Source organism: Brassica napus, chromosome A3 (assembly GCF_020379485.1).
Source record: "Brassica napus cultivar Da-Ae chromosome A3, Da-Ae, whole genome shotgun sequence".
Taxonomy (NCBI): domain Eukaryota; kingdom Viridiplantae; phylum Streptophyta; class Magnoliopsida; order Brassicales; family Brassicaceae; genus Brassica; species Brassica napus.
The window spans coordinates 20,184,791-20,199,621 of NC_063436.1; the positions used below are offsets into that span (position 1 = coordinate 20,184,791).

General features: G+C 34.0%; 2 protein-coding genes across 2 annotated transcripts; one reads left to right on the forward strand and one right to left on the reverse strand.

Annotated features, from left to right (window-relative positions):
- The first annotated feature begins 1,524 nt into the window (after window positions 1-1,524).
- Window positions 1,525-3,096, forward strand: LOC106361780 (trihelix transcription factor ASIL2). The gene has a single exon (XM_013801583.3). It carries the CDS (start codon window positions 1,884-1,886, stop codon window positions 2,892-2,894), a length of 1,011 nt encoding a protein of 336 aa, XP_013657037.1. The 5' UTR covers window positions 1,525-1,883; the 3' UTR covers window positions 2,895-3,096.
- Window positions 3,097-3,807: 711 nt separating this feature from the next.
- Window positions 3,808-7,895, reverse strand: LOC106361781 (aldehyde dehydrogenase family 2 member C4). Its single transcript, XM_048776600.1, has 9 exons — window positions 7,649-7,895; window positions 6,689-6,831; window positions 5,759-6,145; window positions 5,191-5,280; window positions 4,911-5,084; window positions 4,697-4,834; window positions 4,476-4,613; window positions 4,299-4,360; window positions 3,808-4,205 (listed from the first exon to the last, which is right to left on the reverse strand). The coding sequence occupies exons 1-9, from the start codon at window positions 7,746-7,748 to the stop codon at window positions 3,932-3,934; spliced, it is 1,506 nt and encodes a 501-aa protein (XP_048632557.1). The 5' UTR covers window positions 7,749-7,895; the 3' UTR covers window positions 3,808-3,931.
- Window positions 7,896-14,831: the final 6,936 nt, after the last annotated feature.

A 14,831-nucleotide genomic window follows, 5' to 3' on the forward strand; every position in this document is an offset into this window, starting at 1 on the left:
TAGCTCAATAAACAAGTACTAAGGATAATCATGTCTACCTAGGAAACAAACTGTGATTCTACATGTTAATGAGATTCAAAGGAAGTTATATAGTCCACAATGCCAATTCAAACATCAATTCTACTTATGGCATCCTGAAAGCAGGGATACGAACTCATGTATCATATCTTTCTTTCCTTGGGTAACTTATGTAGTAGGGCATTGACAGAACTAGGAAGAGTTAGGTCATACTAATTCTTGTTTCTTATGGATTCATTATTCTTTTTTTTTTGTAACACAAACTTTCATTAATACTTAAACTCCAATGTCCAAAGAAGCCAATACAAAAGATTCATTCATCAAGGCTTGCTTAGCCAAAGCTTCCGTCTCCTTATTGTTGCCACGCTGATTCATTATTCATATAATTAGAAACAAGCTGATTCAGTGGGGTAACTCTTTATCTTTAAGATCTTTTGTATTGGTCACGGCTCAAATTATGGCACTATAGATTTTTGATTCGTTATATAATGTTATGCACATGATCGCTTCAAATCAAGAGTTATTCAAGATCACAAATGAACCCCGAGTCAAATTGTACGAAAGTATGTATTATTTATTCAGTATGATGCAATAATCGTTGATAATAATACTTTGTCATTATTGTGATACTTAGTACTATCATCATTTCTACTAAGATTATACGAAGAGAAAATTAAAAACAGGACAAAGTAATAAGTGTACTTCCTTTTTTGATGCATAATAATTACACACCAGCATTGGAGCGTGGTCGACATTTTCATTGGCAATAAGCACAACTTTCATCTACTTATACTAAACCACAGAAACAAACATATATTTAATGAATAGTTATGGCATTTCTCTATTAGTGTATTTAATTAGTACTACTATCTTTGTTTTCTTCAAATTTGTTAGACCATTATTATAACTTGTGCAACTACAGAAATCATTACACTTCTTTACATTGAATTCGACACAATTAAACTAGTACTACTACATTTTCTTTGAATAAAATATCTCTGAAAATTAAACCCAACTAAAACAATATTGCACATCGCTTGATACAGAAGTTGATGAAGGGCTGAAAATTTAAACCGAACCAGTTCCCAAACCAAATTAAATCAAACCGAGTTTTTTTGGTTTTTGCGTCTAGTTCAGTTACTTAGGTTAGGTTGAACCCAAAATTTTTTTTTCTTATAAACCCAATATATACCAAATTATATCAAATTTAGCTAAAATATATAAAAATTCATGAACCAAATTAACCTAGATTCATAACAATTTAAAAAGATTTTAACTGAAGTTGGACCAGAAAAAAAAACATCCATTAGTTTTGATAGCAATAAATACAAACTGATCCGAATGAACCGAAGTTAGAACATGATTAATGAGAGATTCTTAGAATGTGGGTTCTTCACGGAATATAAGAAACTGTTTCTTAATTTTTGACTAAAAAAGCTAAGAATCGGTTTCTTCCCCATTAAACATGCACTTAGCTATAGACTCTAGTTAAGTCTCTTAATTTCTTCTTTTATAGTTATACAATTTGTTTAGTTAAAGAGTCTTTGTGCTAAACAAAAACTTAAACAATAGATAAGCCTTATTGGGCCTATTGAGTCTATCCAAAACATATGGCCCAATTAGACAAAACGCCACGACAAAACTCCGTCACTGGCTTCAACTCATCGGTGGTGTTTAGCTTCCCCCTCCGACGCTGCTGAATATGCAGATCTCTTTCCCCCCCTTAGACGGCCTTTAACAACCTCAAATTCCACCGATCCTCACTCCTCCCTCGAAGATCTTTCTCTTCCGGTGACTAAATCAGGTACCTTTCTTCCAAATTCGAAACCCTAGATCTCTCTCTCTTCTCTCTATCGTCTTCTCAGATGGGTGACAGTGAAGACGAAACCGGATACCCAAAGAAGTTCTACCCTCTGAATCGTCAAACCCATCCCATGTACACCCGGCCCATTCCCAAGCGCCACGCGTATTACCACGAAGAAGAAGACGACGAGGAGGACCAAGAAGACGACGTAGGAGTAGGAGGAGGAGGAGGATACAGTCATCGCGAGAGGTTTCAAAAGAGGCTTAAACCGACTAAACCGGTTCCCGGTTACGACTTCGGCTCCGGTGCGAGCGAGACGAAAGCCGAGCAAGAGGCGTTCGTGGTGCTGGAGGTGTGGGGAGACAGGTTCTTGCAGTTGGGTCGGAGGAGCTTGAGGAACGAGGACTGGAACGAGGTCGCGGAGAAAGTCAGCGAGGAGCTTCGGTCGGAGAGGTCGGAGACGCAGTGTCGGAGAATGGTCGATAACTTGAAGAGGAAGTATAAGAAGGAGAAGGTCAAGGTGGACAAGTTAGGGTTGGGTTCGAGCAAGTGGTCGTTTTTCAACAAGATGGATATGTTGCTCGGCGGTGGCGGTTCTTCGGCTAAACCGGAGTTCGGTTTAGCCTGTGGGGTTGATTCGGGGGAGTTTGTGTTTATGAACACTAAGGTTTATTTGGAGAAGAGTAATGGTTTTGATGAGATGATGGATAGTCCTGGTGATTCGGAGGAGGATGATGATGAGGAGGAGGAGGTTGAGTATGAGAGGAGGAGGAAGAAGGGGGACGATGCGGCGTCGTATAAGCTCTTGGCGGAGTCGGTTGAGAGGTTTGGCAAGGTTTATGAGAAGATGGAGAGGAGTAAGAAGGAGCAGATGAAGGAGTTGGAGAAGATGAGAGGTGAGTTTCAGAGGGATTTGGAGTTGCAGAAGAAACAGATTGTGGAGAGAGCTCAGTCTGAGATCGCTAGGCTACGTGAAGAAGAGGAGGAGAACGAGACTCATCATGATGATGATGGTGGTGAGAGTGAAGATGAGGGGATGGACAATGATTCTGATGTCAATCTCAGTGATTGAATCATTTAATAACACTAGGTTTGTGTGTTTGTTTTATTAGATTCAAGAAAGATTATGTTTTTGTTTTTCGTCTTGGGGGAATTCAGAATTATTAAGTTTCTGTAACTTTTGTTTGATGGTTACAAGTTTTATTGATATGGATTAGTAAGGATTATTGTAATAGCCATGACAAGTCTCTCAAATCCATGCATTGTTTTATTTCCTCGTCAAGTCTCTCAAATCCATGCTGCTTCAAGCCTCACCAAGGAGTAAGTCATTTGGAACAGGCAATTGATCATCATCAGCTGCAACTGCAAGTGGATTCTAAAAGTATTGGGCCATTTGTTTCCTGATTTTGATTTGTATTTTTTATTCAATAAAAGTAACGGCCTGGGCATGCTTCTAGGAGAGAAATTTAAAGCAATTTCAAAAGATCTCAGGACATCGAGGCAGCTATGATGTGAATTCAGGCTGTTTAGTGGCTCTTTCAGTAAGTATTGTTCGAGCTTCAGTATTCTCCACTCATATCTTGGTTATGGTACAAGATTAATAACTTAAAGTTAGGTACATGTCAAACCATATACCAAACTAAATTCGTATAGTTATCATTTACACATTTAATAGAATCTAACGGGAACGGGAGGTGCGGATGCTGGTGGAGTGAGAGATATACATAGACATTAGAAATGTAGATTTCTGAAATAGCTATAAGACTCCTTGACATGCAATTGGACACTATAATCATTGTTAAACGGAGATCCAGCTACACGTACTGATAAAATTTGTTGCAAAAAAAAAAAAGAAGAAGCAATTGTTGACATCCTAATCCGAAGATCCTTACTGCTCGAATAAGATTTGCTAAAAAGGAGTGTACACGTTTGAACGAAAAATCACTTGTACGAGACAAATAATAAACCTCTTTTGTTAACTAGTGTTTCAAAAAATAACAAAACTCTTATTGATTTAGTAAATGGACAAAAGAAAAACGTACTGTAAAAAAAAGATCACACATGCTTTTATTAATGATTACGTTTGTATTTTAACTATGGACAATTTGGCTACATCCAAGGGGAGTTGTGAAGAGGCATAGCAATGGATTTGACTTGAAGATAGCTATCGAGAGCGTCCATGCCACTTTCACGACAATTACCACTCATCTTGTAGCCACCGTAAGGCGAGTCGAGGTCAAATGCGAAGTAGCAGTTAACCCAAATGACTCCAGCTTTGATTGATCTCGAAACCGTGTTGATCACGTCAACGTTTTGGCTCACTATTCCAGCTGCTAGACCGTATTTCGTGTTGTTTGCGCATTTGATTCCTTCCTCCATAGTCCTGTGGAAGCAAATATATATAGAGATGTTTAGTGTTCTATGGAATGTGATCAAGAATGAGAAGAGAAAATGGGGGAGTTTTCGTTTGCTTTACTTGAATTTCATCAAAGACATAACTGGTCCAAAGATTTCTTCTTTGTATATCTTCATATCGTCCTGTAACCAACAAAAATAAAAACCCATTATTTAAAACAAACTTGTTACTAGGGACTTACGCGACATTTCTGGTCCCGGTCCTAGTCCGAAGGATTCAAGAAATGTGTAATATTACCGTGACATCTGCGAATATAGTTGGTTCGATGTAGTATCCTTTGTCTCCAATAGCGTTCCCTCCAGTTAATAACGTAGCTCCTTCGTTTTTGCCATGCTCAATGTAAGAGAGAACCTTCTCATATTGTTTTTTATCCACCTGAAGACACCAAAAAATAATCAACTAATATAATCTACTTAAATCTACTCATAATCAAAGATCAATGAACTAGTCTATTTTACTTGAGGTCCTTGTCGAGAAGTGGAATCAAAAGGGTCACCAACGGGCCAGTCTTTAACCTTCTCCACCATTTTCGCTACAACCTTATCGTATATACCTTCTTGGACAAACACACGAGAGCTCGCCACGCAGATCTCACCCTGCACAATCCACCAAATATGTTTTACATAACAATGTCACAATATTGGTTGATATTTGGCCTCTATGATATTATACCTTGTTGTAGAAGCAACCTAGTAGCGCAAGTTCGGCGGCTTTGTTAACATCTGCATCATCGAAAATGAGAAGAGGCGATTTTCCGCCTAATTCAAGGGACACTTTTTTTAGATTGCTTGTGGCTGCGGCTTGCATTATCTTCCTCCCAACATCAGTTGATCCCGTGAAACTAACCTGAGCACAAAAAAACAAAAGACATGAATTCACATACAACTAACAAAAGCCCCATTACTTGATGAATCCACAAACTAATTATCTCATAAGACGATAGTTATTTTACTTTGTCAATGTCCATATGGGAGGCAATGGCAGCTCCAGCAGTTGATCCAAATCCAGTCACCACGTTGATCACGCCATCAGGAAATCCCGCCTGTGAATTTTCAACAAAAATAAATACAATGTTTAGATAGTTAAGCTTTAATTTCTTCGATTGCCTACACGTTTGGCATTACTATGAACAAGCTATAGTTGTGTGTTTACTTTTAAAATGATACCAAAGCTTTTAGTGTTTTATGTGTATGGATTGTTTCTTTGTTTATGTGTATGGATTGTTTCTTTGTTTATATTTGTTTATGTGTATGGATTGTTTCTTTGTTTATGTTATATAGTATTAAGAGTAAACGTATACGTAACCACAATATACAAATTACAAACAAACAAACAAACAAAGCGATATTTTATATGATTTTAGAAAATGTTTGTTTTAAAAAATTATGTATAGAACAACCACGATATACAAACAAACAAAGAGATATTTCATATGATACTATTATTTAGAAAAAGTTTGTTTTAAAAAAATTATGTATAGAACATACTTAATAAATAAAAAATGAGATAGATAAACTTACTTCTTTCGAGAGATGAGCATAGAACAAAGCAGAGAGTGGTGTCTGCTCTGCTGGCTTGACCACCATGGTGCAACCAGCAGCTAAAGCCGGAGCCACTTTCATGGCAAACATAATGCTTGGAAAATTCCAAGGGATGATGTGGCCGACCACTCCAATAGGTTCTTTAAGTGTGTATCCGAACAAAGACGGACGTGTCATTCGAAGTGTCTCGCCGTGGATTTTATCCGCCGCACCCGCATAGTACCGGAAATGTCCGGCTGCAGCCGGAATGTCATTCATTTTTCCCACTTGGAACAATTTTCCGCCGTCAACCGCATCAAGAGCAGCCAATTCTTCAATATTCTGCTGTATTAAGTCTGTATATTTGTTGATAATCCTTGCCCTCTCCTGATCCGATTAAAATCACCGAAGCATACAATTATAAACGACCTTATCAAAATTAGTTTATTACACATAAAACTAAATTTGTATATATACATGGAAAATTAAAATATGATCATAATTAATATGAATCAATCTATTTATCATCATTTAGTTTTAGGTTGAAAATTCATCTAATTTAATAATACAAACAACCTTATCAAAACAAGATTGTTATAAAATATAAGTAAACTTAGATAGAGTTTTCTGAATATGGGTAAACGTTTTTCTTAATAACATGAAAATGACTTCGTGACACTAACAGCAAAAATAAGTCAAATCTGGACTCGTTCCCTATACTGAAAAAAATACACGAATCAGTATGGATATATACTAAGATACAACCCTAATAAATACATATTTATTAGTGACCCACTACGTATGGGACCACATCAATCAATAAATATCAATTATTTTTTATTTTATATATTATTTATCAATAATTTGCTAACCAAATTAAAAACGGGTAGGTACAATAAAAAACATGAGGTGAGAAAGATAGGAACGTACGAAGCCAGTCATTCGAGGCCAAGGACCATGATCGAAGGCGTGACGTGCAGCGTTAACGGCCAAGTCAACGTCTTCTTTGTCTCCTGCTGCTATTTTCGCGATCACTTCACCGTTCCTTGGGTCTATGGTTTCAAAGGTTTTACCTTTAAAGTTTAAACACATTAAAACAAAAACTGAATGATCAAATATTATGTTTCAGAAAAAGATCAAATATTATGCCAAATTAAATCAACCAGCCGGTTCAATATTCAATCACGAGTTTTGACATCTTCGTTTTCATTGTTAAGAACAATACTTTAGCAATAATATTAGTAAAACAAAACTTCTAGAAAAGGTTGCACCAAAAAAAACTTCTAGAAAAGGAAGAAAAATATTAGAGAAGAAAATTATAAATTTGTGGCTGAGAAGAGAAATAGTCAGGTGGGACCATCAAGCACTGGTGTTTGAGAGTAAAACATGTTTCCAGTCAGGAAAGCTTTTAATATAGGTTGTCAGAAGAAAAAATGTTTCTTCCAACAATTTAATAGTCATCCAAATTAGCCACTGGAAAACTTTTAGTTGTACATATTTTAGGGATTGGTCTAGTCTCATGATTCGCATCCAATGAAACCAGATCCTAAGGATACTGAAACAAGACATTGGTGTCATCCCAGAAATTGAAGTGTTTAACATGCATATATTACCTGGTTCTCAAAATATCAAAAATATCTGTGTGTGGATTATACGTATCCTAAATCATAATTGTTTCAAGTTTCATATATTTCAGAACGATCAAAACATTTTCAATCTTTTTGGGGAGACATTATTTTGTTAAATGCACAGAGAAGAATCTGAGGCAGGGATTTATATAGTCAAAGCCAAAATCAGAAAATAGGAAGGATCTTGATACATATTTTATTCTGTTAATGTCAACGTTTTGGAGTTGTGAGATTAAGTAGATAAGTAGTGAAATTTAAAAACCTGAAGCAGCATCAAGGAACTGGCCGTTAATGAAAAGCTTGGTGAATTTGATCTCCGGTAACTTCGCCGTCGCGCCTCCGTTGCATTTACCGTTCTCCATCTTTCTCCTTTTTTTCTCTCTCTCTCTCTCTATGTTCAGAGGACAATAGAAGGACAGAGAGGTTATGTACGTATTTATATCCAAGCCTCCCGATTCACACGTCAGCAAGGCAAGTGGTGTCTTTGAACTTTGATAGGTAGCTAGGAGCGTGCATGCACGTGAAGTAATTTTAGAACAGTGGATTTTAGTCTACTACATTTTTTGGGATTTATTTTTTAGTCTGCTACGTTATGTACTAAACTGAGAAGGAGGGGGAGGGTGTAATAAATTTTTACTGAGCTACCGTCTTTTTTAGAACAGGGGATTTTAGTCTGCTACATTATCTAGTGTTTTTTTTTCAGCTGACATTATCTACTTACATTATTATTAAGAATACCAATGTAATTCTAATTAAGACTTATTTATTATTGCAACTAATGTTTTTAAACTCGACCCGGACATTGAACCGGATAATTTTATGAGTCACCAGGTTATTGGATCGATCGCCGGCAAACTGGGAATTAATTAATTAATTAATTTTTATATAATAATATATTAGCAATTAAAAATATAATATATACTTTATGTTTCAAACAAAGTTTACAAAATATCAGAAAACTGAATGACATATCAAACAAAGTTTACAAAATAACAAGTTAAGGGTTATGGCATTTGATAAAAATATCAAGACTTAAAATTCATAAGTATTTAAAACGTGAATAATAAAATTATACTTTAAATCCAAAATAAACCAAAATTAAAACATCAAATTGTAATAGATTGTTGATAACAAAAATAAACTAATACCAAATCACATGAACTATTTTATTTTTCTCTCTATCATTGTTAACTTCATTTTCTTCAATTGACATAGTTAAATGTTCATTAAAATCTAAAAATCACAAATAAATAGTTTAATTAGTATTATATATGATAAACACTAAAACTTAAATTCTTAATTAGAATACAAAACAGATTCTAGTAACCTAAATTAAAAAAAATCTAAGAATATAAAGTAAAAATTACCTACTAATTCAACCACTGGTTAAATCGGTAGTCGGATTCCGGATTTTAATGGTTTTTTATGGGTTTTATTGGTTTTTTATGGTTTTTTTATAAAACTCAAACCAAATTATACATCGGATCATCGAGTTTACCAGTTAGACCGCCGATCCGGACCGGGTTTCAAAACACTGCTTACAACCATTCATGTAGGTTTTACCTCTCATTTGCGTTTAACTGTTTAAAAAAAATACTAGAACTATTTTAATTTTTTAAAGTTTCTTGAAATCATTTTTAAGACTCGTATACATAAACATATGTGGTTGAACAAAAAAAAAACTTAGGTGTTTCCATGGGAGCGTCTCCAGTGAAAAAAGTATATCCAGTCTACACATAAGAATATAAAATAATTAATTTCCATAGATGCGTTAAAAAAATATGAATCTTCTTTTATTTTTTCAATCAAAATTGTCATTGACTTTGAATATACTAAATACTGAGACTCACTACAGTTCTGTATACATTGGTGTAAATGTGAAAGAAATAAAAAGAAAATTCGAAAGTGACAGAAAAGTAAAAATAACCTACAATACAATAAAAAGACACAACAAAAAAAAAAGCATAACCGAACCAGAAAAAATAAATGCACCGTGCACGGATGAATCAACCATTCCGTAGTTTCATATATTACTTGGAAATGTATAACAAACAATGAAAGTATTAGTATAAACTATTGTGTGTCGATGGGTTTCTAAAACTGAATTGATACCAATACATATTATATGCCAACTATAAAGTGTATAGTTATTCAACATTTAATAAATATAGACAAAATGAACTAAAGTCCGCATTATTTTCCTGTTTTCCTTAAGTTAAAATGCTTATATAATTAAGTCGCCAACATTTGAATGTCAAATGTCATGAATCATGCTATATATAAAATTCGGAATTCAATATTATAGACGTGATGTTTGGTTGCACGTCTACATCGACCATCGATGGCATGATACTGAAAATCTGAAAGTAAATAGACATCAACTAATTTTTATAACTATTTTGAAAAGTTCAAGAAACGAGTTACATACTTGCATTGTCTTTTCTTTGTCAAACTGTTATATTGTCGTTTCTTATGAACAATAAGAAAAAAAAAAAAAAAACAGTTGCTGGCTCGTCGACTTAGGAGTGGTTGGAGCAAAAGAAACAGATGTATGAAGTAGAAACAATCTTTAATTCACGTGTATGAAGTAGAAACAAAACAAAAAGCTAATATTATACACAATAGAGTTTGAGTTGGTGAGGGTTTAGCTCCGGTTGGCTCAGCTTTGTCTTAGTTCTAAATTTACCTCACCCTTCATATCGAAATGATGTCGGTGGTTGTGGCCTGCCCGTCTCTGGCTCTGCTCAAATAATCTCAGCAGCAGAGTGTTTGTTGCTAGATGACAGTTAACGGCTCAGGTTGGTTCGTGGTTTGTTAGTTAGGCCCCAGGTTCAGAGTGTGGCTTCGGATTTATCTCCTCCGGAGGGGTTGTCTGTATTTCGATCTTGTCCTCTCGTATGAGGATACAGTTAGATGGGTACGGTTCCAGTGGACTGCAAAAGACACGGTAATCTCCAGCGCAAAATACTGAACGACGGCATCTTCTCCTCGTACTGCCGATGGTCTCTTTTTTTGGCCTACTTTGGGCTCGAGCTCAGATTCTTCTCTCGGGTAAGCTTTGAGTTCTCTTTGAAAGCTGTAAGAGCCGTTTCAATCAGGGTTTGAGGACACCCTTCTCTCGGTAGCTCGCGGTAACCATCGTGTTTCTCATCTAGTACTTGCGGTTGGTAGGTCCGGCATCGTCTCGCTTTTAAACCACTTACTCGCTTGTGTTTGTGTTGTTCTCGGTTTGTTTCTTTGTTGCTGCGTAGTGGTTACGGTGTTGTTTTTCTTTTTCCGCTACTTGTTCTCTATGTATAGTCTGTCAAAATTCAAAATTGGTAAAAATATTTAACATTTTACCAAAAAAAAAGAAGTTTGAGTTGTAAAATACTAGTTTGGCAATCTACCGTTAAACACAATATCTCCTTCTCTCTCCTCCCTCTGGTTTCTCCGCCTTCTCTCCTCCTATTTGCAGTCTGAGTTTCTCCGATGACCGGTGCGTGGTGGTTTCGTTAACGCCAGCTCCGGTCCCAACCTGCTTAGTTTTCCTTCTATTTAACATATGTTCTGCGTGTAGCGACTAGAATCTATTTTGAGGGAGATTTTGGTTGGAAAAGCTTTAGCTTTCTTTCTCAGATCTGTGTTAGATTTCTGAAGTGAAATACCGGATCGTTAGATCAACGGTTTGTTTCTCAATTCCTTTCTCTATCTTGTTACTGGTGAGATTTTGGGTGGGCTTGTTCACTTTTTTGGAAGCTGCTGTGGATTCTTTCCAGTTCTGTAGTGAGCCAGACATGTGCGATTGGTGTCTCTGAGTTCGGTTAGGCTTGGTTCCTTGTTTCTCTGTCAGATCCAGGTGTGATCTGGTTTCTTCATAAGCTCCATCACTAGGCATTCAACGGTCGTGTTTGCCCTGCCGTTTCCAAGAGTGTGGTGAATATGTTGATTCCAACTTGTCGAAAGGTGTAGTTTGGTTATTTGGTCCTGAGGTATTGCCTCGTTGTTCAAAGAGGAAGTGGCTTATTGGTGGTTTGGTCGAGGACAATCTCTATAAATATCTTTCATGGAGTTCTGAATCTGTTGTTTCATGCTCGTTTCGAATCTACGCCGGTGAGTTTTGTTTTCAGTTGTCTTTATTTTTATTTATTGTTATGTGTATGTGTTTGTTAGAATCCCTTGTAAGGGCTTAGTTTCCAAGGTTGGTGTGACCGTTGGCTTGTGTACCGGGTGTAATCTTTTCGGTGTAAAACCACAATCTTGTAATCGTTCGTGTTTTTTCTTAATAAAATCAGGTGAAAAAAAAGAGTTGAAAAATATAAACAGTTCTCTTAAGTTGATTATAAATTTATAACTATTGATCACCAATTTCGCGCGTCGGATTACAAAGGTGTTGTTCGTTTATCAATAAAATAAGACTTCGTCAAAAGTAACTCATAAAGGTGCTAGTCTAAACAAAAGACAAATCAGCAAAAAGAATAACGTGGCTGTGGGGGGTCAATTATAGGCCTACAGTTTTTTTTTCTCTATTAACACTATTATTGGTAGATGTCTCATTATTTTAATATAAAACTAAAAAAGTTTAAAATATGAAAGAGAAAGAATAGATGTCCATGATATATTCATATAGTTTAGAAATTATTTAACCATTTTAAAACTTATAAATGTTAGTTTTACTAACTAAATTTGAGTTATTGAAGAAATGGATACAAAATTTCTAGATATATCTTATGGAAGATTTTATAATCTTTTGGAAGGTTTTATACAAATTCATGAAAACTTTCTTAAATATAGATAACATAAATTTAGGAGATTTAATTACAAATTTAGAAAGTTTTCTTGAGTTAATTTCTTAAAAAAATATTTTTATAAAGACTTTTACGCTTAATAGTTTCCAAATGTTTGATATTTATTTATTTTATTTATTAGTAAATATCTAATGAAATAAAATTATAAATAAGAATATAAACTCTTTAATGAATGCTGTTTACTGATTTTTATCTTCAAGAGCTAGTTTTGGAACAAAATATTTTTGATGCTAGTTAATAGAATTACCCAAAATTAATTATTTTGTTTGAAAACGTTTCTGAAAGATATTAATAAATTCTAAGACTATTTGTTAATCTTTAGTGCTTCTGTTTTTTAGTTACTAATCAAATATATAAACATTATTATTATATTCTACGGATAGTAACTCAGTTTTACGTATTTGGAAATAGAAAACAAAAACAAAACAGAATAGCTTATTAAGAGATTCTTACCTGATTACATCATATCAAAGGATTGTCATGAGGGAGATTAGTTATAAGTTTAGTTTTCATTCGTCATGGGTGAATGCACTAAGCTAAAAGGGCAGTACCGGTCTAAAGTTTTGTACTGCCCCAAGCCAAATAAAAGCTATGCCTTTATACACATTTGATCAAGATCACAAAATAATACAAAAATAACTTCAAATTTTCACTTAAGAAACGAATTTAAGAAATTGTATAAAAACAGTGATATTTAGAACACTTATTGTTGAAAATAACTCTTCTTGCATTTTTTAAACAAAATTATCCATTTAATTGATACAATCAAGTTTTTCAACCGTATTTGTCTCCATCGATAACATAACCAGGCCATTTAACCTTTTTATGAAATGGTAGACCACAATTTTTTTTTCACCAGCTTCAATTTTGAAAAACTTCTTTCAAATATGGTGACCACTACCGAAATGATCAACAATATGCGATAAGAAATTTATGTGTTTTGATAACGATCCTCAAATTTTTTTTTTTTAAAAACACTTCAATAGGTTCTCGAATTTTCACGTGTATATTTCTCGAAAAATCTTTAGTTCCATAAAATAACCATCATATAGCTCTAATTGGTGACCGTATTTTAGGGAAACAAATATGATGAATTTGTTATTTCTCTGATACCAGTTAACTTGATTTTTTTGTCAAATTAATAATATGTAGGTCTCATTTCATTCCTCATTTTTCCTCGTATAAATTGAACTAAAGAATAAATATTTTTCTCCTCTAATTTTGATATGGAACGTTTGTTCCTCTTTTTTCAATTTCTTCTTTCAATTCATTTCTTCAAATGAATTTTTGTTCAACGTTTTTCTATTTATTCCGTTTAATAAATGGTCACCAATTAAAGCTAGTAGTATTTTCCTTCTAATGATATGCTTTTGTTTCACTGGAAATCAGCTTCATCAACTGCAAGTTGCCTAGCCTTAGCCTTTGCTTCTTCAAAACATGTTTCCCGATATTTTTGAAAATAGGAGACAAGCTCTTTTAGTAGTGAACCGCAACATCGATATCAATATTTTATTTATCTTGGTTACTATGCTGATAACAAAAATAAAATCATACAAAAATTTATACCAAACAAGACAAAGAATAAATTGGAATAAGAGAAAAACTGTTTTGTGGATAGCTTTTAATTAGTGATTTAACATAATTTAAAATAAATTTTTAATATAATAATTTTTAATAAATTTATAAATGTTCTTGAAAAGTCCAACAAATGTTATCCTAACAATAGTGCCCAGTAAGCAATATTTTAAATTATATTCTATAAGTTTTGTTTGTTTATAGATACTAATAAGATTTTTTAAAAAGAAAATATGATATATTAATTTGGATGTCCTAATCAATGGTTTGGGTGACTTACCCTCTGAACCAGTTCTGTAAAAAAGAGAAGCATGGATTTTTTTTTTTTTTTTTTGACAAAAGATTTGAGAAGCATGGATTTTCATACGCCATCTTGGACTAGCCGTCTTTAATAACGGAACTGCCTTCACATCTTCACCTTCTAAGATAACGGTTGAGCTCAAATGCATAATTCGGGCTATAGAAAGTTTAGGAAAATTTCGTCTTTATAAAATGTATTTTATACTGTGTATCAATAGAAACTATTCTAAAATCGCAAGAACGGCTAACGTTTAAAAACTAGCTGCATAAGATTCATAAATTGGGTTTTGAGTTTGAGGCGTGTGATTGGCACTTTTTGTAATCTAGGCTAATTTCATTGTGAAGTTGCCTGCGAACAATGTACCTAACAACGGTAGATTTTATGAATATTTGGCACTTGGAGGTGAAATCAAGTGCTAATAAAGTAATAAGCCTTCTTGTTGGAAATTATTTCTTTCTCGTTTTGATTTATAGTTTTTTGTTTTGAAAAATTTATTTATAGTTTTTTGCTTTTCGAAGATTCTGTATTTTTTTTCCACAGTATTGATTTTCTTGTCCAGACAAAACTCTATTCATTTTGACGACATTTGATTTACAAAGATTTTTTGTATGGATTTATTTTTTATTATACCTAATTTTTATTGACATATATATATCATAATCGTATTTATTACAATTTAAATTCTTCAAGTTGTACATAAAAGGTTTTTTTTGGACATATAAAATGATTCATGATATATTTGTCACTTGTAAATTCTTAATATTTGATATTATGTTGAACAA